At 42.7% G+C, this 24,955-nt stretch overlaps 1 protein-coding gene and 1 long non-coding RNA gene across 2 annotated transcripts in view; both read left to right on the top strand.

Annotated features, from left to right (window-relative positions):
- Window positions 1-576: 576 nt before the first annotated feature.
- Window positions 577-24,955, top strand: part of LOC115149588 (zinc finger protein 271-like) — a gene marked incomplete at both ends in the record, with an annotated part of 53,768 nt that continues 29,389 nt past the window's right edge. Inside the window, one exon of the mRNA XM_029692543.1 lies at window positions 577-778. Coding sequence (XP_029548403.1) covers window positions 577-778 — 202 coding nt within the window. The remainder of the gene's footprint in view (window positions 779-24,955) is intronic.
- Window positions 7,867-8,610, top strand: LOC115149699 (uncharacterized). The gene is made up of 2 exons (XR_003866952.1): window positions 7,867-7,920; window positions 8,069-8,610. It is a non-coding gene; the product is annotated as an uncharacterized LOC115149699 (long non-coding RNA).

Below are 24,955 nucleotides of genomic sequence, written 5' to 3'. Positions count from 1 at the left end.
TACATCCATAACTAGTGGTTTCATCATTACCAGATATACTACATCCATAACTAGTGGTTTCCTCATTACCAGATATACTACATCCATAACTAGTGGTTTCCTCATTAGCAGGGAGGTGTTTCTGCAACCAAATTGTGTGTGCTTTGCCCTCGTGCCGCAATTTTAGCAAACACAGAAAGGGGCCAAAATTGGAGCCCAGACTTAAATTGTTTACAACATTATGGCTACGCTGTTGGCATCACCTTTTACAGTGGATTTCTGCTGTTGTGGGCCTTTAGTCTGTCTGACTTTGTTGTTCACACAGGAGAGAGGCGGGACAGTCGTGGATCCTCTAAGGAGCCTCAACAACCTCATGATGCTGACAAGGCAGAGAATAGTCTCTCCAGATCAGAACTCCTCAAGAAACACCTGCAGAGATCCACAGGGAAGAGAACTCACTGCTGCTCTGACTGTGGGAAGAGATTCACCTCCTCATCAGGCATTAAAATTAATCAGAGAATCCACACAGGAGAAAAATCTTTTAGCTGTACTCAATGTGGGAAGAGTTTTACTGAATCTAGCAATCTGACTCTACACCAGAGAACACACACAGGAGAGAAATCTTACAGCTGTGGTCAATGTGGGAAGTGTTTTGGTCAATCTAGCGATTTGACAGTGCACCAGAGAATACACACAGGAGAGAAACCTTATAGCTGTGATCAATGTGGGAAAAGTTTTGGTCAATCTGGCCATCTGACAGTGCACCAGAGAAGACACACAGGAGAGAAATCTTATAGCAGTGACCAGAGATACTCTGATAAAAGATCTCTGATCAAATATCAGAAAATACATGAAGGAGTTGTTTCATGATATCAATTAAATAATGTCACAATGTAGAATGTTTTAACATTGTAGTAGGAGTATTTTAATGATGTCACAATGTAGAATGTTTTAACATTGTAGAAGGAGTATTTTAATGATGTCACAATGTAGAATGTTTTAACATTGTAGTAGGAGTATATTAATGATGTCACAATGTAGAACCCTAAACGTTTGTCCCCTGTTCTATTGATTTCAACATGATATGGATATTAGCCTCAGGGGGAAAATCCAGGCTCTGAAATGGAAGAGTTACTATTTATGAGATTTAATAAAAAGTGACTAACAAAAAAAGAGTTGTCTACTCCAAAATGTAGCTGACTGTCTTCTGCAGGTTGTCCTCTAACCAGTGAGGTAAAATATATCTACCATTTCCATGTGTTTTTTTAGTTGTGTTAGTTTCAACAGCACGTACAACCTGATTTCCCCTCTAATCGATATCGGTGATTTATCGCTACTTGTCAAAACAACAATGTTTTTGGTGCTTGTGCAGTTTATATGGAGCCTGTTTTAAAAAATACAAGTAATATGATTATTATGGCAGATGTTTGTGTATATAGCACATTTTATGTTTAGATTTGGACATGTTAAAACTGTGTTTTGACATTGGGCTATCCCACCTAGCAAAATGTCATTGAAAAGATCTTGAAAATAAGACTATGTGAGTTTTAGGATTCTATAGAAAGAAAAAGGAGAGAAAATAAAATATATGTGTGTATATTATTGTTTAGAAATACGTGTTTTTCTTGTTTTTAATTGTTGACAGCCAGTAGACACCATGTTTATATTGGTGAAGGTGAAGCATTGTAGATGATCATAATGTGAAATGGAAATTGTTTTCTGTTGGTGGTGAGCAAACTTGTCCAAAAGAAATGTAGGATATATTTGTTGTCTTAAAGGGGAAGGTGTTACAGGCTTTGGTATTTCTATTTATGTTTTGAGGTTGGACTTTAGCAGGTCTAGCTCGTTAGCACGTCTAGCTCGTTAGCACGTCTAGCTCGTTAGCACGTCTAGCTCGTTAGCACGTCTAGCTCGTTAGCACGTACAGCTCGTTAGCACGTCTAGCCCGTCAGCACGTCTAGCTCGTTAGCACGTAGGACGCACTGATTGGTGTCACCTCGTTAGTCAGTATGTGTTACACCTGTGCTGGCTTGTCCATCTCGTTAGTGGGAAGGTGTTTCACCTGAGCTGGTCCAGGTTCTATTTAAGAGTGTCTGGCCCAGTGCTCCAGTTGTCTTGATACATGTGGAGAGTCAACACCTTTAGTTGCTCCACCTTTTTGGTTTGCTTCCTGTCTTTAAGTTTGGTGTGGGTTTTTCTTTTGTTTGCCTCTTCTTGGGCAGATTTAGTGGGTCTCATGGTGGGTGTCTTTTAGGTCCCAGTTGTTGTTACTAGTCAACTTTCAGTGGACACCCCCATAGTGTCTTTCAGAACCCCTCCTAAAAAACAAGCTTATATTTTGGGTTGGATATTGCATCCAATTAACATTTTAATCAATGGCATTTCCATAGGGTGCTCATTAGTCTTTCAGTTTAGTCTTCTGTATTTTATCCTCTTATGTTTGTTGTGTACTAAATATTTCTGTTTATTTTCAATGTTTTTTAAAATCTTTTTCCTGTGAAGCCATTTTGTTGCATCCATGTCTGAAATGTGCTGTATGAATCAAGCTTGATTTTATTTGAACATATAATGAACCCAATGACTGACCAATCAACAGACTCTTGGTCCCTCTTAGTATGAAAAACAGTATCAATCCCACTTTTCCAGCTTGCTAAAGGCGTGGTGGAGTGGTAAACACCACCCCGGCTCTACCAGGGGCTTGAGGTGGTCTCCCACAGCTCTGATTATGTCATGTTCTGTGGCCTTGCTGTTCCATTTCTTGACTGCCCCTGTAACACAGAAACACATTTAGTCATATTATATAAAACACTCAAAGTAATGGATATGGAGCATCTATGGCCTCAGTTACACCTGGCACCTAAATGTGACTTCTGATCACTCCAAGCTGCATTAGGTTCAGATCTACCAGGATGGGCCTTTGACACAGTCAGGCCACTGATTATGCATCAGCAATGTAAAGAGATGGGGTGAATGAGGGGAAAAGTAAATTTGACACAAATTACCTTCATAAATCAAATCAAATGTTATTGGTCACATACAGGTGTTCAGCAGATGTTATTGCGGGTGTAGTGAAATGCTTGTCCTTCTAGTTCCCACAGTGCAGCAATATCTAACAAGTAATATCTAACAATTTCACAACAAATACACACAAATCTAAGTAAAGGAATGGAATTAGGAATATATAAATATATGGATAAACAATGTCAGAGCAGCATAGACTGAGATACAGTGGGGGGAAAAAGTATTTGATCCCCTGCTGATTTTGTACGTTTGCCCACTTACACTTTCACTGACAAAGAAATGATCAGTCTATCATTTTAATGGTAGGTTTATTTGAACAGTGAGAGACAGAATAACAACAACAAAAAATCCTGAAAAACGCATGTCAAAAATGTTATAAATTTATTTGCATTTTAATGAGTGAAATAAGTATTTGACCCCTTTAACTTGTCTGAAGATAAAATGTACATTTTACTGAACTGCGTCCAGTCAGCTATCATTTTCGATCAATTATTTAATCAATGGTGATCAATGGTGAGCTCACCCCGTGATGTGATTAATTATACATAGTAATTGCAATTAGCTAATTCATATTGTAGTTTACGTCAGCCGAGAGTTAGAAAATATGACTGCTTGTGTTGGGTCAATCTTTCTTCAGTTAGCGCTACGACAAATGTAGCCTACATTTTTTCCGGTTAGGATGATTGTGTTGTGCTATATATATATATATACTTCTGTGAATATCTGAACCATTTGCATCCAAAAATAAACTGCTCACATTCAGGAGATAAACTTTGTAAGGACTGTGTGTTTTTGTGTAAATAGTTTCTGAAAAAAGTGTGTCCAGCTCAAACGCTGATTGTTGCGTCATTGTAAAGTGTCTGTTGTAACGGGGTTCCAACCTACTAATCAACCCGCTTCAGGGACTGTAGAACGGCTGGTAGGAATAATAACAATGGCTGGGCTGATGGGCACTTCAGTGACTTGGAGCCTTTGATTGCCCTGCCTCTGGGAGCCTGTCCACTTGTTACATGATTACTGAGTGAAAGAGAGCCTATGAAAGTTTTCATGGAGGGTGGGTGACCCCCTTGGTGGCTGAACCTGAGATCAATGAGAGAACTTGTCAGAAAAAACGACAGAGTCCCACTTTCTCTGTCATTGTACAAAGTAGAGAGTGGGGAAAAAAATGTGTACAAATGTATACAGAGGCTCTGGAATTTGTCATAAAAAAAATAAAAATAAAAATTGTGAAAAAGGATTCAAATAAAGTTCCAACAGTACATGAGATGATCAGACTGAACCAACTGCTATCTTAAAATGTTTATTCAGTTAAGAAACAGAGGATGGATCACATAATTAAAGTTATCACACAATTAAATAATAAATCCTCACTCACAAAGACAAACATGGCTTCATTATTGTTCACAGTTTATTATCATAGTTTCTCACAGATCCTGGCTTCCACTGTTAGAATGGCTGAGCGAGAGGAGGTGGGGCTTTTTTCATAGCCTGAGAGAGAGAGAGAGAGAGAGAGAGACATTCAGTTTAAATAGAGGGGCTGGGTGCGCCCCCTGTTGGCTGAACCCGGGTGGGAGGTTCCCCCTTAGCAAGCAATGGACCCCAGCACACCACTGAAGCCATTAATAACTATATTCAAAAACACACCTGGTAACCTGTTCAATCACCAGGCACACGGCTCAACATGGTTCAATGACAGAGAAAAAAAAAACATTGTGAAAATTAATAAAATAAAGTTGCAGCTGTCTTTGATATGCTCAAAATTAACTAACTGCTATATTGAAATGTAGAGAAAGTGTTTTAAAATAGGCATCCTATCATTTGAAAATTAGTTGAAAGGCTAAGTGATTCTCCTCCTGACAAGAAGCTGACAGTCTTGAAACAGAGCAAAAAAAGTGGTCCCAAACAATATGTCAAAATGAATAAAAAAATGATACAGCTGTCTTTAATAAGATCAAACTGAACTAACTGCTATCTTGAAATGTTGAAAAAGTGTTTTTAAATAGGCATCCTATCATTTGAAAATTTGTTGAAAGGCTAAGTGATTCTCCTCCTGAGAAGAAGCTGACAGCCTTCAAACAGAGCAAAAAAAGTGGTCCCAAACAATATGTCAAAATGAATAATCCACATAGATACTAGTCACGCTGGTGTAGTCTATAGCTGAGCTGGTTAAACTGTAGTAGGGTCCACATAGATACTAGTCACGCTGGTGTAGTCTATAGCTGAGCTGGTTAAACTGTAGTAGGGTCCACATAGATACTAGTCACGCTGGTGTAGTCTATAGCTGAGATGGTTAAACTGTAGTAGGGTCCACATAGATACTAGTCACGCTGGTGTAGTCTATAGCTGAGCTGGTTAAACTGTAGTAGGGTCCACATAGATACTAGTCACGCTGGTGTAGTCTATAGCTGAGCTGGTTAAACTGTAGTAGGGTCCACATAGATACTAGTCACGCTGGTGTAGTCTATAGCTGAGCTGGTTAAACTGTAGTAGGGTCCACATAGATACTAGTCACGCTGGTGTAGTCTATAGCTGAGCTGGTTAAACTGTAGTAGGGTCCACATAGATACTAGTCACGCTGGTGTAGTCTATAGCTGAGCTGGTTAAACTGTAGTAGGGTCCACATAGATACTAGTCATGCTGGTGTAGTCTATAGCTGAGCTGGTTAAACTGTAGTAGGGTCCACATAGATACTAGTCATGCTGGTGTAGTCTATAGCTGAGCTGGTTAACCTGTAGTAGGGTCCACATAGATACTAGTCACGCTGGTGTAGTCTATAGCTGAGCTGGTTAAACTGTAGTAGGGTCCACATAGATACTAGTCACGCTGGTGTAGTCTATAGCTGAGCTGGTTAAACTGTAGTAGGGTCCACATAGATACTAGTCCTGCTGGTGTAGTCTATAGCTGAGCTGGTTAAACTGTAGTAGGGTCCACATAGATACTAGTCATGCTGGTGTAGTCTATAGCTGAGCTGGTTAAACTGTAGTAGGGTCCACATAGATACTAGTCATGCTGGTGGTGATGGTCCCCAGATGTGATGATTTATTCTGCTCTGTTTTATGTACAATCCTTATTTTCTGACTGATTTGAATTTGAAGAGATTTAAGGTTTTCGTATTTTGATAAAATACAATGTACATTTCCATGAATCATGATGTCTGGTGTTGATGTATATTGGTTGTCATTCAGAACCATTGATATGTTTTCTCATAATCAGTATAACCTTCAAATAAGTATTTTACACACATAATATGTGCCCATTACAATCTATGCAAGAATCGGAATGCATGATTTGTCACCCAGAATTGAAAACATGCATCTCCCTCTGAGCCATTCAGTGTTGTTGTTTATGTATGTAGCTAGTGAGCTAAGCTGTAGCATTAGCAATGTCTTTCAAAAGGAGACAACTCACAAATGTGGAAGTTCTGGAGATTTTTTTAAAATTCTGACAATGAGTCTGAGTCTGAAAGTCAGGAATCAGATTCTGACAGTGAGGAGCTTCCCCCCCCCCCCCCCCCCCCCAGTCAGGAATCAGATTCTGACAGTGAGGAGCTTCCCCCCCCCCCCAGTCAGGAATCAGATTCTGACAGTGAGGAGCTTCCCCCCCCCCCCCCAGTCAGGAATCAGATTCTGACAGTGAGGAGCTTCCCCCCCCCCCCCAGTCAGGAATCAGATTCTGACAGTGAGGAGCTTCCCCCCCCCCCCCCCAGTCAGGAATCAGATTCTGACAGTGAGGAGCCGCCCCCCCCCCCCCCAGTCAGGAATCAGATTCTGACAGTGAGGAGCTGCCCCCCCCCCCAGTCAGGAATCAGATTCTGACAGTGAGGAGCCGCCCCCCACCCCCCCAGTCAGGAATCAGATTCTGACAGTGAGGAGCTGCCCCCCCCCTCCAACCTTGTAGCCATTGAGAACCCTGGATCTGAGGTTCCCTTGTCCACTGACCAAGTACCAGGTCCCTTTGAAGATGCTGGTGGTGATGGAGGCAGACCGACAGTGGATAAAGTACAGGAGTTCTGTTGTAGCTGGAAGGCCGCCAGTCATTTCACCCCTCCTGGCCCTGCTGTTTGTTTTGATGAGTCCCAGTCTGGAGTGCAACTCAGTCTTATCACTCAATAAAATGCCTGCATTTCGTCAACAATGCTACTGCCATCCTAAGTGACCCGTTATACAAAATAAGAATTGTTCTTATCAGCCTGACATCAGCATTTGGTCGGGTCTTTGTGCCATACAAGGACCTATGCATTGATGAGTCCCTGATGTTATAGTAGGCTGGCGTTCCGTCAATATATTCCCTCCAAAAGGCACAGGTTTGGGGTCAAGTTCTTTGTCATGTGCGACGTGAAGACAGGATTTGTCCAGGATATTATAGTTTACACAGGGTCCACCACTGACATCCAACATTATGAGGGGCTTGGGGTGTCCGGGTCCGTGGTGATGACCATGCTGGCTCCTCATCTCGGCAAGGGACACACTTTGTACGTGGACAATTGGTACAGCAGTCCCACACTCTTCCAGCATCTGCTCTCCAACAACACAGGGGCCTGTGGCACAGTCAGGTCGAACAGGAAGGGGATGCCGGCATTCGGATGCAGGAAGATGCAGAGAGGGGAGGTGGAGTTCCAGGAGAACGGTCAACAGCTGGCAGTAAAGTGGCATGACAAACGAGACGTCCATGTCCTCTCCACTGTCCATACAGCAACCATGTCGGCCACAGGGAAGGTGGACCACCTGACGGGAGAGAGAAAGATCAAACCAGATTGTGTGCTAGACTATAACCTCAAAATGGGGGCCGTGGATAAGGCGGACATGATAAACAGCTTTGTGGAATGCACTCGGAAAACGACCAAGTGGTATAAAAAGATATTTTCCCAGCTGATCGACACTGCTGTCCTCAACGGCAGCATAGTTCACCGCCAACTAACAGGTGAGATGATTACTGAACAAGGTATTTTTGTAATTGGATGTACAGTTCACATACAAATCCATTATGCAATTACAGTGACAATATCTCACCAACCTACCCACTGCCTCATCATCCTCTAACTTTCCTCATCCTCCCCACTCCCTCATAGGTAAAGTAATTACCTACCAAAAATACAGAGAGAACCTCATGAGAGAGCTGTTGGAGGAGCACCACACCCTTCGGCGCCCCTCCACTGGGGGGTCGCCCTGCTGTAGACAATCCCCTACGCCTCACTGCATGGCATTTTCCCTGCAAAGTCCCTCAAACTGCTGCTCAAGGTAGTCGCACATGGAGGCACTGCAAAGTCTGCCTGTCTGGCGCCAGGAGAAGTAAGCAGAGGAAGATGACAAAATACATGTGTTTAGCTTGTGATACACCTCTATGTATTTCACCATGCTTTGAGGAGTATCACATGCTCAAGCATTATTGAGCACATCTGCAGCAATAAGTGACTGACTGACCTGACAGGTGACTTGACAGGTGACCTGCCATGATACTATGCCTTTAGAGGTGGGGGTGGAAATGCAGTTGTTGTTCAGTCACTGCATGAATATTAAATATGGGTTATGCATATTACATTTTTTTGTCCTCTAGTAAAACAAGTTGTTGTTGAACCAACTACCAATACTTCAATAAAATAGAGGACTATTACATATTGGCCTGTGTGTTTTCTTGCTGTGTTTCCATCCAGTAAAACTGTTAAGGAGAGAACCTTAGCATACAAAAGCTGTCCTCAATCTTCAGCTGGAAAGATGTCCAGTTCCAGTTATGATATTGGCAAATACTGTTTGTGGTTTCTGAAAGTACAGAATAAAGAGTAATTATTCATTAGAATACAATATAAGGATATAGCAATAAAACAATATTACAAATAACATAAAAATAGTTTATTGCATTGACAAAATCCCAGATTTGAGTTCTAACAGTAAGAAAGTAACTTTTGAGCTCCACAAGGGGGCAAGGCAGGGCAGAACAGAGCCATGCTGAATAGACCAAATAAACAAACCATGGTCATATGTTTTATTTTATTTAACTAGGCAAGTCATTTAACAACAAATTATTATTTACCTATGATGGCCTACAACGGCCAAACTCGGACAACGCTGGGCCAAATGTGCGCTGCCCTATGGGACTCCCAATCACAGCCAGTTGTGATACAGCCTGGATTTGAACCAGGGAGTCTGTAGTGACGTCTCTAGCACTGATGTGCAATGCCTTTGACCGCTGCGCCACTAGGGAGTCATAAATCAAATCAAATCAAATCAAATTTATTTATATAGCCCTTCGTACATCAGCTGAAATCTCAAAGTGCTGTACAGAAACCCAGCCTAAAACCCCAAACAGCAAGCAATGCATGTGAAAGAAGCACGGTGGCTGGGAAAAACTCCCTAGGAAAAACTCCTGAGAAAGGCCAAAAACCTAGGAAGAAACCTAGAGAGGAACCAGGCTATGAGGGGTGGCCAGTCCTCTTCTGGCTGTGCCGGGTGGATATTATAACAGAACATGGTCAAGATGTTAAAATGTTCGTAAATGAACAGCATGGTCAAATAATAATAATCATAGTAATTGTCGAGGGTGCAACAAGCACGTCCGGTGAACAGGTCAGGGTTCCGTAGCCGCAGGCAGAACAGTTGAAACTGGAGCAGCAGCATGGCCAGGTGGACTGGGGACAGCAAGGAGTCATCATGCCAGGCCATGTACATAAGGCCATGTAGCTTCAAAATAAAACACAAGATAATACTTCTCTGACGCAATTAGCATTGTTTTACAGAGCTGATAGAAAAATGTAGCTAGCTACCTAAGCACGATTGAATATAACACCATAAAGGTTATAAAATGAGTAACGTTACCTCACGTGTCCGCGGTTATAAAGAATATACACAAATCTATTATGCTACAATAGAAACGACATACAGAAACTATTACAACGTAATAATGCACTTACTTTGACAGAAACGCACACATTTCCAAAGTTATTATTAGTAAGGAAAACAATGAGGGCAACAGATGGAAAATGTGAACACGTGTGCAGATCCTGTTCTGACCGGAGATGAGCAAATATCTGCAGATTTGAACTGCACAAACAATTGGAAAGTGCTTGGGGAATTTTGTCCCGGTCAGAAATGTCCCAAAAATTCAATTGTCCGCAAAAGTAAAAAAAATACTCTTTTTATGTGAATGAATGAGGAGGCAGAACACACCTCAATTCAAACTGTTCTTAGAAAATAAAAACTTGTTAGAAAATCATTTGAAATTGAAGTTTGAAAACAGCCTATAAATAAAAACAGTCTGCGTGCTTTGGTTTGAGGGCAGCGCGGCTTAAATGCACTGTTACGTAACAATCACATTCTGGAATGGAGAGAACATTCTAACATCACGAGTATAAAAAACTCACGCTGGGGCGACCGATAGAGATATTAGGAACTCACGCTGGGGCGACCGAAAGAGATATTAGGACCTCACGCTGGGGCGACCGATAGAGATATTAGGAACTCACGCTGGGGCGACCGATAGAGATATTAGGAACTCACGCTGGGGCGACCGATAGAGATATTAGGAACTCACGCTGGGGCGACCGATAGAGATATTAGGAACTCACGCTGGGGCGACCGATAGAGATATTAGGAACTCACGCTGGGGCGACCGATAGAGATATTAGGAACTCACGCTGGGGGCGACCGATAGAGATATTAGGAACTCACGCTGGGGCGACCGATAGAGATATTAGGAACTCACGCTGGGGCGACCGATAGAGATATTAGGAACTCACGCTGGGGCGACCGATAGAGATATTAGGAACTCACGCTGGGGCGACCGATAGAGATATTAGGAACTCACGCTGGGGCGACCGATAGAGAAATTAGGAACTCACGCTGGGGCGACCGATAGAGATATTAGGAACTCACGCTGGGGCGACCGATAGAGATATTAGGAACTCACGCTGGGGCGACCGATAGAGATATTAGGAACTCACGCTGGGGCGATCGATAGAGATATTAGGAACTCACGCTGGGGCGACCGGTAGAGATATCAGGAACTCACGCTGGGGCGACCGATAGAGATATCAGGAACTCACGCTGGGGTGACCGATAGAGATATCAGGAACTCACGCTGGGGCGACCGGTAGAGATATTAGGAACTCACGCTGGGGCGACCGATAGAGATATTAGGAACTCACGCTGGGGCGACCGATAGAGATATTAGGAACTCACGCTGGGCGACCGATAGAGATATTAGGAACTCATGCTGGGGCGACCGATAGAGATATTAGGAACTCACGCTGGGGCGACCGATAGAGATATTAGGAACTCACGCTGGGGCGACCGATAGAGATATTAGGAACTCACGCTGGGGCGACCGATAGAGATATTAGGAACTCACGCTGGGGCGACCGATAGAGATATTAGGACCTCACGCTGGGGCGACCGATAGAGATATTAGGAACTCACGCTGGGGCGACCGATAGAGATATTAGGAACTCACGCTGGGGGCGACCGATAGAGATATTAGGAACTCACGCTGGGGCGACCGATAGAGATATTAGGAACTCACGCTGGGGGCGACCGATAGAGATATTAGGAACTCACGCTGGGGCGACCGATAGAGATATTAGGAACTCACGCTGGGGCGACCGATAGAGATATTAGGAACTCACGCTGGGGCGACCGATAGAGATATTAGGAACTCACGCTGGGGCGACCGATAGAGATATTTGGAACTCAAGCGTGAAAGGGTTAAACAGCCATCACTAACATTGAGTGGCTGCCAACATACTGACTCAAATCTCTAGCCACTTTAATAATAAAAAATTGGATGTAAAATTGTATCACTAGTCGCTTTAAACAATGCCACTTTACATAATGTTTACATACCCTACATTACTCATCTCATATGTATATACTGTACTGTATACCATCTACTGCATCTTGCCTATTTTTTGTTCATATAATTTAAAAAGGTGTCACTAGACAGACAGACAGACAGACAGACAGACAGACAGACAGGTTAGAGTTAGGAGGTGTTACTAGACAGACAGACAGGTTAGAGTTAGGAGGTGTTACTGTACAGACAGACAGACAGACAGGTTAGGAGGTGTTACTAGACAGACAGACAGACAGGTTAGAGTTAGGAGGTGTTACTGAACAGTGTTACTTACTCTCCGTCATGTTGAAATAGGTTCTCCTGTCTTACTTTCTGTCATGTTGAGATTGGTTTCCCTGTCTTACTTTCTGTCATGTTGAGATTGGTTAGTTCTTCTTGAGAGAACTAACCCAAAATTAGTCCAACTAACACAAAATTAGTTGAAAGGCTAAGTGATTCTCCTCCTGAGAAGAAGCTGACAGCCTTCAAACAGAGCAAAAAAAGTGGTCCCAAACAATATGTCAAAATGAATAAAAAAATGATAAAGCTGTCTTTAATAAGATCAAACTGAACTAACTGCTATCTTGAAATGTTGAAAAAGTGTTTTTAAATAGGCATCCTATCATTTGAAAATTAGTTGAAAGGCTAAGTGATTCTCCTCTTGAGAAGAAGCTGACAGCCTTCAAACAGAGCAAAAAAACTGGTCCCAAACAATATGTCAAAATGAATAAAAAAATGATACAGTTGTCTTTAATAAGATCAAACTGAACTAACTTTATCTTTATTCAACTTACCATCTACCCACCTGGGGACTGAGGGTTATGAGAGAACCCCCACATCACTAGCTTCTCTTTATTCAACCTGCCATCTACCCACCTGGGGACTGAGGGTTATGAGAGAACCCCCACATCACTAGCTTCTCTTTATTCAACCTGCCATCTACCCACCTGGGGACTGAGGGTTATGAGAGAACCCCCACATCACTAGCTTCTCTTTATTCAACCTGCCATCTACCCACCTGGGGACTGAGGGTTATGAGAGAACCCCCACATCACTAGCTTCTCTTTATTCAACCTGCCATCTACCCACCTGGGGACTGAGGGTTATGAGAGAACCCCCACATCACTAGCTTCTCTTTATTCAACCTGCCATCTACCCACCTGGGGACTGAGGGTTATGAGAGAACCCCCACATCACTAGCTTCTCTTTATTCAACCTGCCATCTACCCACCTGAGGACTGAGGGTTATAAGAGAACCCCCACATCACTAGCTTCTCTTTATTCAACCTGCCATCTCCCCACCTGGGGACTGAGGGTTATGAGAGAACCCCCACATCACTAGCTTCTCTTTATTCAACCTGCCATCTACCCACCTGGGGACTGAGGGTTATGAGAGAACCCCCACATCACTAGCTTCTCTTTATTCAACCTGCCATCTACCCACCTGGGGACTGAGGGTTATGAGAGAACCCCCACATCACTAGCTTCTCTTTATACAACCTGCCATCTACCCACCTGGGGACTGAGGGTTATGAGAGAACCCCCACATCACTAGCTTCTCTTTATTCAACCTGCCATCTACCCACCTGGGGACTGAGGGTTATGAGAGAACCCCCACATCACTAGCTTCTCTTTATTCAACCTGCCATCTACCCACCTGGGGACTGAGGGTTATGAGAGAACCCCCACATCACTAGCTTCTCTTTATTCAACCTGCCATCTATCCACCTGGGGACTGAGGGTTATGAGAGAACCCCCACATCACTAGCTTCTCTTTATTCAACCTACCATCTACCCACCTGGGGACTGAGGGTTATGAGAGAACCCCCACATCACTAGCTTCTCTTTATTCAACCTGCCATCTACCCACCTGGGGACTGAGGGTTATGAGAGAACCCCCACATCACTAGCTTCTCTTTATTCAACCTGCCATCTACCCACCTGGGGACTGAGGGTTATGAGAGAACCCCCACATCACTAGCTTCTCTTTATACAACCTGCCATCTACCCACCTGGGGACTGAGGGTTATGAGAGAACCCCCACATCACCAGCTTCTCTTTATTCAACCTGCCATCTACCCACCTGGGGACTGAGGGTTATGAGAGAACCCCCACATCACCAGCTTCTCTTTATTCAACCTGCCATCTACCCACCTGGGGACTGAGGGTTACGAGAGAACCCCCACGTCACTAGCTTCTCTTTATTCAACCTGCCATCTACCACCTGGGAACTGAGGGTTACGAGAGAACCCCCACATCACTAGCTTCTCTTTATTCAACCTGCCATCTACCCACCTGGGGACTGAGGGTTATGAGAGAACCCCCACATCACTAGCTTCTCTTTATTCAACCTGCCATCTACCCACCTGGGGACTGAGGGTTACGAGAGAACCCCCACATCACTAGCTTCTCTTTATTCAACCTGCCATCTACCCACCTGGGGACTGAGGGTTACGAGAGAACCCCCACATCACTAGCTTCTCTTTATTCAACCTGCCATCTACCCACCTGGGGACTGAGGGTTACGAGAGAACCCCCACATCACTAGCTTCTCTTTATTCAACCTGCCATCTACCCACCTGGGGACTGAGGGTTACGAGAGAACCCCCACATCACTAGCTTCTCTTTATACAACCTGCCATCTACCCACCTGGGGACTGAGGGTTACGAGAGAACCCCCACATCACTAGCTTCTCTTTATACAACCTGCCATCTACCCACCTGGGGACTGAGGGTTATGAGAGAACCCCCACATCACTAGCTTCTCTTTATTCAACCTGCCATCTCCCCACCTGGGGACCGAGGGTTATGAGAGAACCCCCACATCACTAGCTTCTCTTTATTCAACCTGCCATCTACCCACCTGGGGACCGAGGGTTATGAGAGAACCCCCACATCACTAGCTTCTCTTTATTCAACCTGCCATCTACCCACCTGGGGACCGAGGGTTATGAGAGAACCCCCACATCACTAGCTTCTCTTTATTCAACCTGCCATCTACCCACCTGGGGACCGAGGGTTATGAGAGAACCCCCACATCACTAGCTTCTCTTTATTCAACCTGCCATCTTCCCACCTGGGGACCGAGGGTTATGAGAGAACCCCCACAACACTAGCTTCTCTTTATTCAACCTGCCATCTACCCACCTGGGGACCGAGGGTTATGAGAGAACCCCCACATCACTAGCTTCTCTTTATTCAACCTGCCATCTACCCACCTGGGGACCGAGGGTTATGAGAGAACCCCCACATCACTAGCTTCTCTTTATTCAACCTGCCATCTACCCACCTGGGGACCGAGGGTTATGAGAGAACCCCCACATCACTAGCTTCTCTTTATTCAACCTGCCATCTACCCACCTGGGGACCGAGGGTTATGAGAGAACCCCCACATCACTAGCTTCTCTTTATTCAACCTGCCATCTACCCACCTGGGGACTGAGGGTTATGAGAGAACCCCCACATCACTAGCTTGCAGGTTCTGCAGCCTTGTAAAGATAAGGAGGGGATGACTGGGAGGCAGGTTGGCATTTATTGTCATGAATCCTGCCCTGGAGGCAGTTCAGCAAAGTGGTCACAAGCTGGAACAGGCACAAAGTAAGAAAATCAGATTTTAATCCTAACCTTAACCCTAACCACACTGCTAATCCTTCCGTTAAATTAAGACCATAAAACAACATTTTCCACAGCCAATTTTGACTTTGCAGCTGGCATATCTAGAGGAAACCGCACAGTTCTGCCTCCAGGTCAAGATTCATGACAAACATCAACCTACGACTGGCAGAGGCAATTTAAAATCTATAATGAAATTGTTTTCACAATTAACATGGTTTTTCTTGTTTCAAGTATGTTTTATTATGAAAAGTACAATATATCCTTGTATACTTGTATAACTATGGAGCGTATGTCCACATATAATTATACAATTTGTTATTCAACATAAATGACGTACAACAAATGATCACATTGGTATTTTAACGGTGTTATTGTAAGAGTTTAAATGTTTAAACAGAGGATACATCTAAAACAGTATAAAACAAGTGCAGTATGTTCTGAGAATGTTACTTTAACGTCAACTCATAACGTCACACTATAACTTCATGGGAGTCTTGTGGAAAGACTGCATGTTGTTTTGGGTGGATTGAGTGACGACTTCATCAACATTTGCAGAATATTCCTGTAATATTTTCACCTCTTGTCAGACGCCAACAGCCTAGTCGGCTGCAGACATTCATAAGGAGTTCCAGTAGTTTATTTGCCATTTGCAGGTATTAAAAGTAATACATACATTGTAATTCCTTGTTGGAGCTCTCTCACATATAGGACAGTACATACCAGAGGAGGCTGCTGAGGGGAGGACGGCTCATAATATTGTCTGGAACAGAGTGAATGAAATGGAACACATGGAAATCACGTGTTTGATACCATTCCACTTATTCCCCTCCAGCCATTACAAGCCTGTCCTCCCAAATTAAAGTCCCACCAACCTCCTGTGGTACAAACACAATTAATAAAATATATCATAAAAAATCCAAAGTGGTAAAAGATCAGAAAAGGAACCAAAAGGCTCATAAAGGTCCTGTGTCAAGGTCCGAACAATTATAGGAAGACGAGTGTGTGTGGGTCTAGTATGTTTGTGTGTGTGTGTCTCAGTATATGTGTGTGTCCAGTGTGTGTGTGTGTGAGTGTATAACTGTGTGTCCAGTGTGTGTGTGTGTCTATAAGTGAGTGTCCAGTATGTGTGAATGTGTTTCCAGTGTGTGTGTTTCCAGTGTGTGTGTGTGTGTGTCAGTGTGTGTATGTGTTTCCAGTGAGTGTCTGTGTGTGTGTGTGTGTGTGTGTGTGTGTGTGTGTGTGTATGTGTGTGTGTGTGTGTGTGTGTGTGTGTACAATGTGTGTGTGTGTCGTGTGTGTGTCCAGTGTGTGTGTGTGTGTGTGTGTGTGTGTGTGTGTCCATTATGTGCGTGTGTGTGTGACCAATGTGTGTGTGTGTGTGTCCAGTGTGTGTGTGTCCAGTGTGTGCGTGTCCAGTGTGTGTGTGTTCAGTGTGTGTGTGTGTGTGTGTGTGTCCAGTGTGTATGTGTGTGTCCAGTCTGTGTGTGTGTGTCCAGTGTGTCTGTGTGTCCAGTGTGTGTGTGTTCATTGTGTGCGTGTCCAGTGTGTGTGTGTGTGTGTGTGTGTGTGTGTGTGTGTGTGTGTGTGTGTGTGTGTGTGTGTGTGTGTGTGTGTGTGTGTGTCTCAGTGCGTGTGTGTGTGTGTGTGTATGTGTGTCCACTGTGTGTGTGTGTGTCCAGTGTGTGTGTGTGTGTGTGTGTGTGTGTGTGTGTGTGTGTGTGTGTCCAGTGTGTGTGTGTGTGTGTGTGTCCAGTGTGTGTGTTTGTGTGTCAGGTTATTAGTTACAGGGACACTGAGGAGTCAACATCATGAACCCTAAGCCCTGGATAGAGGGGCTCAGTGAATGTGGAGGTGAATGTGATCAGGTGGGTCAGTGTGTCAGAGGAGGCTCTATAGAAGGACAGAGTGCCGGCTGGCCAGTCCAGATACACTCCTACTCTGTGGGAGCTGGAGGAGGGGACGTCTATAGTAGTGGGATTATTATTGTGACAGGCAGTGTAAATGTAGTCAGAGCAGATCAGACTCCAGGACTTGTCATTGTATCCAAGACAACAGTCATTTTCCCATCCTTTCCTGTTGATTCCTTGATATGTCACTCCTATATCAGCCCCTCTCCCACTCCACTCTACCTCCCAGTAACAGCGCCCAGTCAGACCCTCTCTACACAGCACCTGTCTACAGTCCTCAAATCTCTCTGGGTGATCAGGATACGGCTGCTTCTCTCTCCTACATGTCACCTTTCTGTTCTCCTCAGACAGAGAGAGTTGTCTGTTTACTGTGTTTGGGTCCAGTTTGAGATCACAGATATCTGATGGATGAAACCAGACACAATATTAGAAATCATCATCATTCACATTAGAATGTTAACTCACTTTTCACTAATTCATTTAATGTAGATGTTTCTAGGTATCAAAAGGAGAAGTTAAGGTAGCTTGAGACTTGTTGAATGATCATATGTTATACTGTATGCAGGGGCGGAAATCCCGGGGGTGACGGGGGGGACACGACCCCCCCATCCTGGGAAAAATATGATTTGTCCCCCCCAATATATCACTGAAACATAACTATGTAATTTAAATAATATTAATAATACGCAATGAAAGCAATTGTGCTGATTATAGACACTTAATAGCGCATTTTTAAGTTTCAAAAGATTGCGACCCCCCCGCCCTTTGCCTCACAATGGTTTGATCCACTGCCAGTTCCTTAGTTTGCACGTAACTGCCGTGAGGTTCATCCAGTTAATCGCGCACACACACACACACACTAGCTGAATATGCAGAGCTAGCGCAAATATGAACTATTAAGCTAGCTAGTACCTATTCCATTTATGTGGCGTCGTCAAAGATGGAATCTTTGCTATCGTCAATGTATTCCAAGATCAGCACGCAGATGTAAGTTAGTGCTTCAAAGTCCCTGTGATAAGGTTAGCGATAAACTGAAGTCCAAACTGAACAGAACTACACTCTTCTACCGTTGTCTTAAATATATTTAATGGTCTCGTTGCAAAAGCTAAATTGTCGCAAGGGAACTTTTATTTATTTCTTTTATTTCACCTTTATTTAACCCGGGTAGCAAAGATTATAGCAAACACCACTGAAACGGAATTGGTGCTCGCTAGCTTTGCAAATTCAGCTATTGTTGGAAGCCAGCCAATATGAAACAAACTATTAAAATTACAAGAGGTTGCAGCATATGTTGTGTAAATGGTGAACTCATACAGCTGTCAACTCTTGTCATTTTAATCCGTTTCACATTTGCTAGCTACCTTTTAGATCGAAGCCCAAATAGAATGATAGAAGATGATAGAAGCCCATCTCCTACTGTAAATAACCTACACACTGTGTGTGTGTGTAGCCAGCCAGCCAGGTAGAAAAATGGCAGAAAAATAAAAGACAGACATCAGAGTATTTTTCAATACACCAAACGCATAGTAAGAACCCTAGTAGCCTAATATCTCAAAGACTAGTTGATAAAATGTTCATAAGAAAGAAATGAAATTCTAATGGAAATGTTTCACAATGATGTCATTAGGCAGAGCAGGCAACAGATGGCACACAGACAGCAGAGTTGGGGACAGATATGCAGGGACAGACTGGCAGAGACAGGGAGTCTCAGGTAAGTTTGTTGAGTCTTTGTTTGGCAACATTATGAAAGGTTCTCAATTTTTTTGATGTCACGTCCTGGCCAGTATAAGGGTTAATTGTTATTGTAGTTTGGTCAGGACGTGGCAGAGGGTATTTGTTTTATGTGGTTCGGGGTGGTGTGTTTGTTGTAGGGCATTTTATTTATGTATTCCGGGGTTTTTTGGGCACTGTGTCACATTCATGTATTTCTATGTTCTGTCTAGTGAATCTGTTTCTATGTTAGTTAATTGGGGTTGGGACCATCAATTGAAGGCAGGTGTTGTCTCTTTGCCTTTGATTGAGAGTCCTATATAGTAGTGTCGTGTCTTTGGCTATGTCGGATGAAGTGATATGACATGCTAACTTATAAAATTATTTCTCTGTAATTAATATTACCTGATTAAGCTAATCATGTAAATGTAATTAACTAGAAAGTCGGGGCACCACAGAAGAACGTTTATAGAGCTGTTATCTTCTGAATAAACTCTTAAAATACTTAGTAATATTTTACATCGATAGCAGTCAATCTTATCTTATTTTCAGTCTCATCATGAAAGTTATAAATTCTTGGTTATCTTCACGAACCCTGGCTAACAAGTTGAATCAGCAATACAAAATTGGGTTTAATTATTTATTTACTAAATACCTAACTAATCACACAGAATTACAAATACACAGAATACAATGTCATACAGAATTCACCCCTGGTGAACGGAACCTGTATGAAAGCTGGTTACACAAAAGAAAAGGGGGTTGGGCTTGAATGAAAGAGCGGGAAGATTTAGGAACACAGAAACAGCAGCTATGCTATCGTAAATACATTATCTTATGCATTCTAAATTACCGCCCATTTGGAAAAGGAAAATGCAATAAATATTTACTCTGAGCTGCGCTTCGGTAGATTGGTCGTAGATGCTGGCCGGGTTGGCCAACAGATCTTCCTGTAGTGGAAGAATGTCAATGGTGGTAAATTGGGTACGTGGTGGTATCTTCGTCTGGTTGTTAGACTGGATCCGTCGTCCGTCCTTTCCTAGCCCACGTTAGCAGCGGCTAACTCAACGGCTAGGAAGTATCACTTCTGTAGTGAATAAGCTCAAAGTTCATACCATTCGCCATCAAAGCTCACACCGAGGTTGGCTTAGTTCTGTCCTTGATATGGTTTAGTTAACATGTGTGTCCTTCTGATGCAGGCTGCAGACCTCCCGTACTGGAACACACTGGTTATCTTTTCGTCAAAGGCTTATATAGTGGGGAGGAGGTGTTTCATCGTTTATAACCCCATGTCTCTACAAAGGGTTGGGCCACTGATCGGGCAGGGCACTTTCCTTATGAAAACCCAATTCTCTCATTTGGAAGCTAAAATTACATTTAATCTCCTAACAAACAATTTCAATATCAAACATTTCAATTGCATAACAATTCCATGTGACTCTGATAACTAGAGGGTGTATACTTTCTCAGGTACAGTTTATGTCGTCCTGTCATCAATCATAATGTCTCAGATAACAATGAACTGACATACATACTCATTACGTTATCAAGCATATTTCCAACTGGTTTTATTATCAAAAGATGGTTCCTTTTCCCCATTTGTTTGATGTTCCCAGACTCTCTATATTTAACACAGGCTATTCAAGTCCTTCAGTAGGGTCAGAGAGAGAGGGGAAGGGAGAAAGGTATTTATGGGGGGGTCATAAACCTTACCCACAGGCCAACGTCATGACAAAGTATTCATTTACAATAACTGGTCAAGCTTGGTCACTAGATGTATTCATTTACAATAACTGGTTTAGCTTGGTCACTAGAAGTATTCATTTACAATAACTGGTCTAGCTTTGTCACTAGATGTATTCATCTACAATAACTGGTCTAGCTTGGTCACTAGATGTATTCATTTACAATACCTGGTCTAGCTTGGTCACTAGATGTATTCATTTACAATAACTGGTCTAGCTTGGTCACTAGATGCATTCATTTACAATAACTGGTCTAGCTTGGTCACTAGATGTATTCATTTACAATAACTGGTCTAGCTTGGTCACTAGATGTATTAATTTACAATAACTGGTCTAGCTTGGCCAATAGATGTATTCATTTACAATAACTGGTCTAGCTTGGTCACTAGATGTATTCATGTACAATAACTGGTCTAGCTTGGTCACTAGAATTATTCATTTACAATAACTTGGTCACAAGATGTATTCATTTACAATAACTGGTCTAGCTTGGTCAATAGATGTATTCATTTACAATAACTGGTCTAGCTTGGTCACTACATGTATTCATTTACAATAACTGGTCTAGCTTGGTCAATAGATGTATTCATTTACAATAACTGGTCTAGCTTGGTCACTAGATGTATTCATTTACAATAACTGGTCTAGCTTGGTCACTAGATGTATTAATCTACAATAACTGGTCTAGCTTGGTCACTAGATGTATTCATTTACAATAAGTGGTCTAGCTTGGTCACTAGATGTATTCATTTACAATAACTGGTCTAGCTTGGTCACTAGATGTATTCATTTACAATAACTGGTCTAGCTTGGTCACTAGATGTATTCATTTACAATAACTGGTCTAGCTTGGTCACTAGATGTATTAATCTACAATAACTGGTCTAGCTTGGTCACTAGATGTATTAATCTACAATAACCGCTCTAGCTTGGTCACTAGATGTATTCATCTACAATAACTGGTTTAGCTTGGTCACTAGATGTATTCATTTACAATAACTGGTCTAGCTCGGTCACTAGAAGTTGTCGTGTCTTTGGCTATGCCGGATTAATTGATATGACATGCTAACTTATAAAATGATTTCTCTGTAATTAATATTACCTGATTAAGCTAATCATGTAAATGTAATTAACTAGAAAGTCGGGGCACCACAGAAGAACGTTTATAGAGCTGTTATCTTCCGAATAAGCTCTTAAAATACTTAGTAATATTTTACATCGATAGCAGTCAATATTAACCCTTATCTTATTTTCAGTCTCATCATGAAAGTTGGAAATTCTTGGTTATCTTCACGAACCCTGGCTAACAAGTTGAATCAGCAATACAAAATTGGGTTTAATTATTTATTTACTAAATACCTAACTAATCACACAGAATTACAAATACACAGAATACAATGATGTCATACAGAAAACGTCCTGGTGAACGGAGCCTGTATGAAAGCTGGTTACACAAAGGAAAAGGGGGTTGGGCTTGAATGAAAGAGCGGGAAGATTTAGGAACAAAGAAACAGCAGCTATGCTATCGTAAATACATTATCTTATGCATTCTAAATTACCGCCCATTTGGAAAAGGAAAATGCAATAAATATTTACTCTGAGCTGCGCTTCGGTAGATTGGTCGTAGATGCTGGCCGGGTTGGCCAACAGATCTTCCTGTAGTGGAAGAATGTCAATGGTGGTAAATTGGATACGTGGTGGTATCTTCGTCTTGTTGTTAGACTGGATCCGTCGTCCGTCCTTTCCTAGCCCACGTTAGCAGCGGCAGCTGCTAACTCAACGGCTAGGAAGTATCACTTCTGTAGTGAATAAGCTCAAAGTTCATACTAGTTCATACCATAGCTCACGCCGAGGTTGGCTTAGTTCTGTCTTTTACATGTGTGTCCTTCTAACGTAGAGGCTGCAGACCTCCCGTACTGGAACTACTGGTTATCTTTTCATCAAAGGCTTATATAGTGGAGAGGGGGGAAGGAGGTGTTTCATCGTTTATAACCCCGGTCTCTTCACAGGGTTGGGCCACTGATCGAGCAGGGCACTTTCCTTATGAAAACCCAATTCTCTCATTTGGAAGCTAAAATTACATTTAATCTCCTAACAAACAATTTCAATATCAAACATTTCAATTGCATAACAATTCCATGTGACTCTGATAACTAGAGGGTGTATACTTTCTCAGGTACAGTTTATGTCGTCCTGTCATCAATCATAATGTCCCAGATAACAACGAACCTGACATACATACTCATTACGTTATCAAGCATATTTCCAACTGGTTTTATTACCAAAATATGGTTCCTTTCCCCATTTGTTTGACGTTCCCAGACTCTCTATATTTAACAGGACAGCAGTCCTTCAGTAGGGTCAGTAAGAGAGGGGAAGGGAGAAAGGTATTTATGGGAGGGGGGTCATAAACCTTACCCACAGGCCAACGTCATGACACTACCCTAAACCCTAACCTTAACCCCTAACCTTAACCATTTTAAATGTCAACTTCAACAGGCTAGGGACGTCCCAAGGATGTATCTCTACCTGAAAATACATGATCTAAGTGATTGATAGTTGGTATTCAGCAGTCATAAAGCCTTATTTAATTTAATGAACTACTAAAATAGTGATTTTGTCAGACAGCATAGACAGCAGCTCTACACTTTATTGACTGACAGATCCATTCATCTTTCCATCCCTCCTCAGCCTTCCTCTCCTCTGAAGACCCAGTGAGGGTGGAGCTCAGTCAGAGAGCTGTTGAGGGACTGGTTAGGAAGAACACTTCTACAGCCAGAGAGGTGAGAGGTCACACATGGTTTAGATGGTAAATATTTATGTTCCCTTAGCGGTTCATCACGTCAGCTAAAGGGAATATGTTCCATCATCTATGTTTATTTACATTAGTGCAAATTGTCTACTGATATTGGTGTAATTTCTCACCCCTTTTGGCTGTATGAAAGTTAATTTCCCCTCAGGCACACATTTGTTCTTTGATATTATGAAGGTCATTTGTGTCAAATGTACTTTTCCCCTCATTCACCCCATCTCTTTACATTGCTTATGCATAATCAGTGGCCTGACTGCGTCCAGACTATGCCAAAGGCCCATCCTGGTAGATCTGAACCTAATGCAGCTTGGAGTGGTCAGATGACAGACGTCACATTTAGGTGCCAGGTGTAACTGAGGCCATAGATGCTCCATATCCATTACTTTGAGTGTTTTATATAATATGACTAAATGTGTTTCTGTGTTGCAGGGGCAGTCAATAAATGGAACAGCAAGGCCACAGAACATGACATAAGCAGAGCTGTGGGAGACCACCTCAAGCCCCTGGTAGAGCCGGGGGTGGTGTTTACCACTCCACCACGCCTTCAGCAGGCTGGAAAAGTGGGATTGATACTGTTTTTCATACTAAAAATATTTAGTACACAAACATAAGAGGATAAAAAACAGAAGAATAACAACTGAAAGACTAATGAGCATTGTAAGGAAACGCCATTGATTAAAATATCAACAATATGATGCTATATCCAACCCACAATATAACTTGTTTTTTAGGAGGGTCTCTGAAAGACACTATGGGGGTGTCCACTGAAAGTTGACTAGTAACAACAACTGGGACCTAAAAGACACCCACCATGAGACCCACTAAATCTGCCCAAGAAGAGGCAAACAAAAGAAAAACCCACACCAAACTTAAAGACAGGAAGCAAACCAAAAAGGTGGAGCAACTAAAGGTGTTGACTCTCCACATGTATCAAGACAACTGGAGCACTGGACCAGACACTCTTAAATAGAACCTGGACCAGCTCAGGTGAAACACCTTCCCACTAACGAGATGGACAAGCCAGCACAGGTGTAACACATACTGACTAACGAGGTGAGACCAATCAGTGCGTCCTACGTGCTAACGAGCTAGACGTGCTAACGAGCTAGACGTGTTAACGGGCTAGACGTGCTAACGAGCCCTACGTGCTAAAGAGCTAGACGTGCTAACGAGCCCTACGTGCTAACAAGCTATACGTGCTAGCGTCCAACCTCAAAACATAAATGGAAAAACCAAAGCCTGTAACACCTTCCCCCTTATGACAACAAATATATCCTATATTTTTGTTGGACAAGTTTGCTCACCATCAACAGAAAACAACTTCTATTTCACATTATAATCAACTA

This window comes from Salmo trutta, chromosome 15 (genome assembly GCF_901001165.1).
Source record: "Salmo trutta chromosome 15, fSalTru1.1, whole genome shotgun sequence".
Lineage (NCBI taxonomy): Eukaryota > Metazoa > Chordata > Actinopteri > Salmoniformes > Salmonidae > Salmo > Salmo trutta.
The sequence above is the reverse complement of the archived record's forward strand: the minus strand, read 5'-3'. Positions and strand labels throughout refer to the sequence as shown.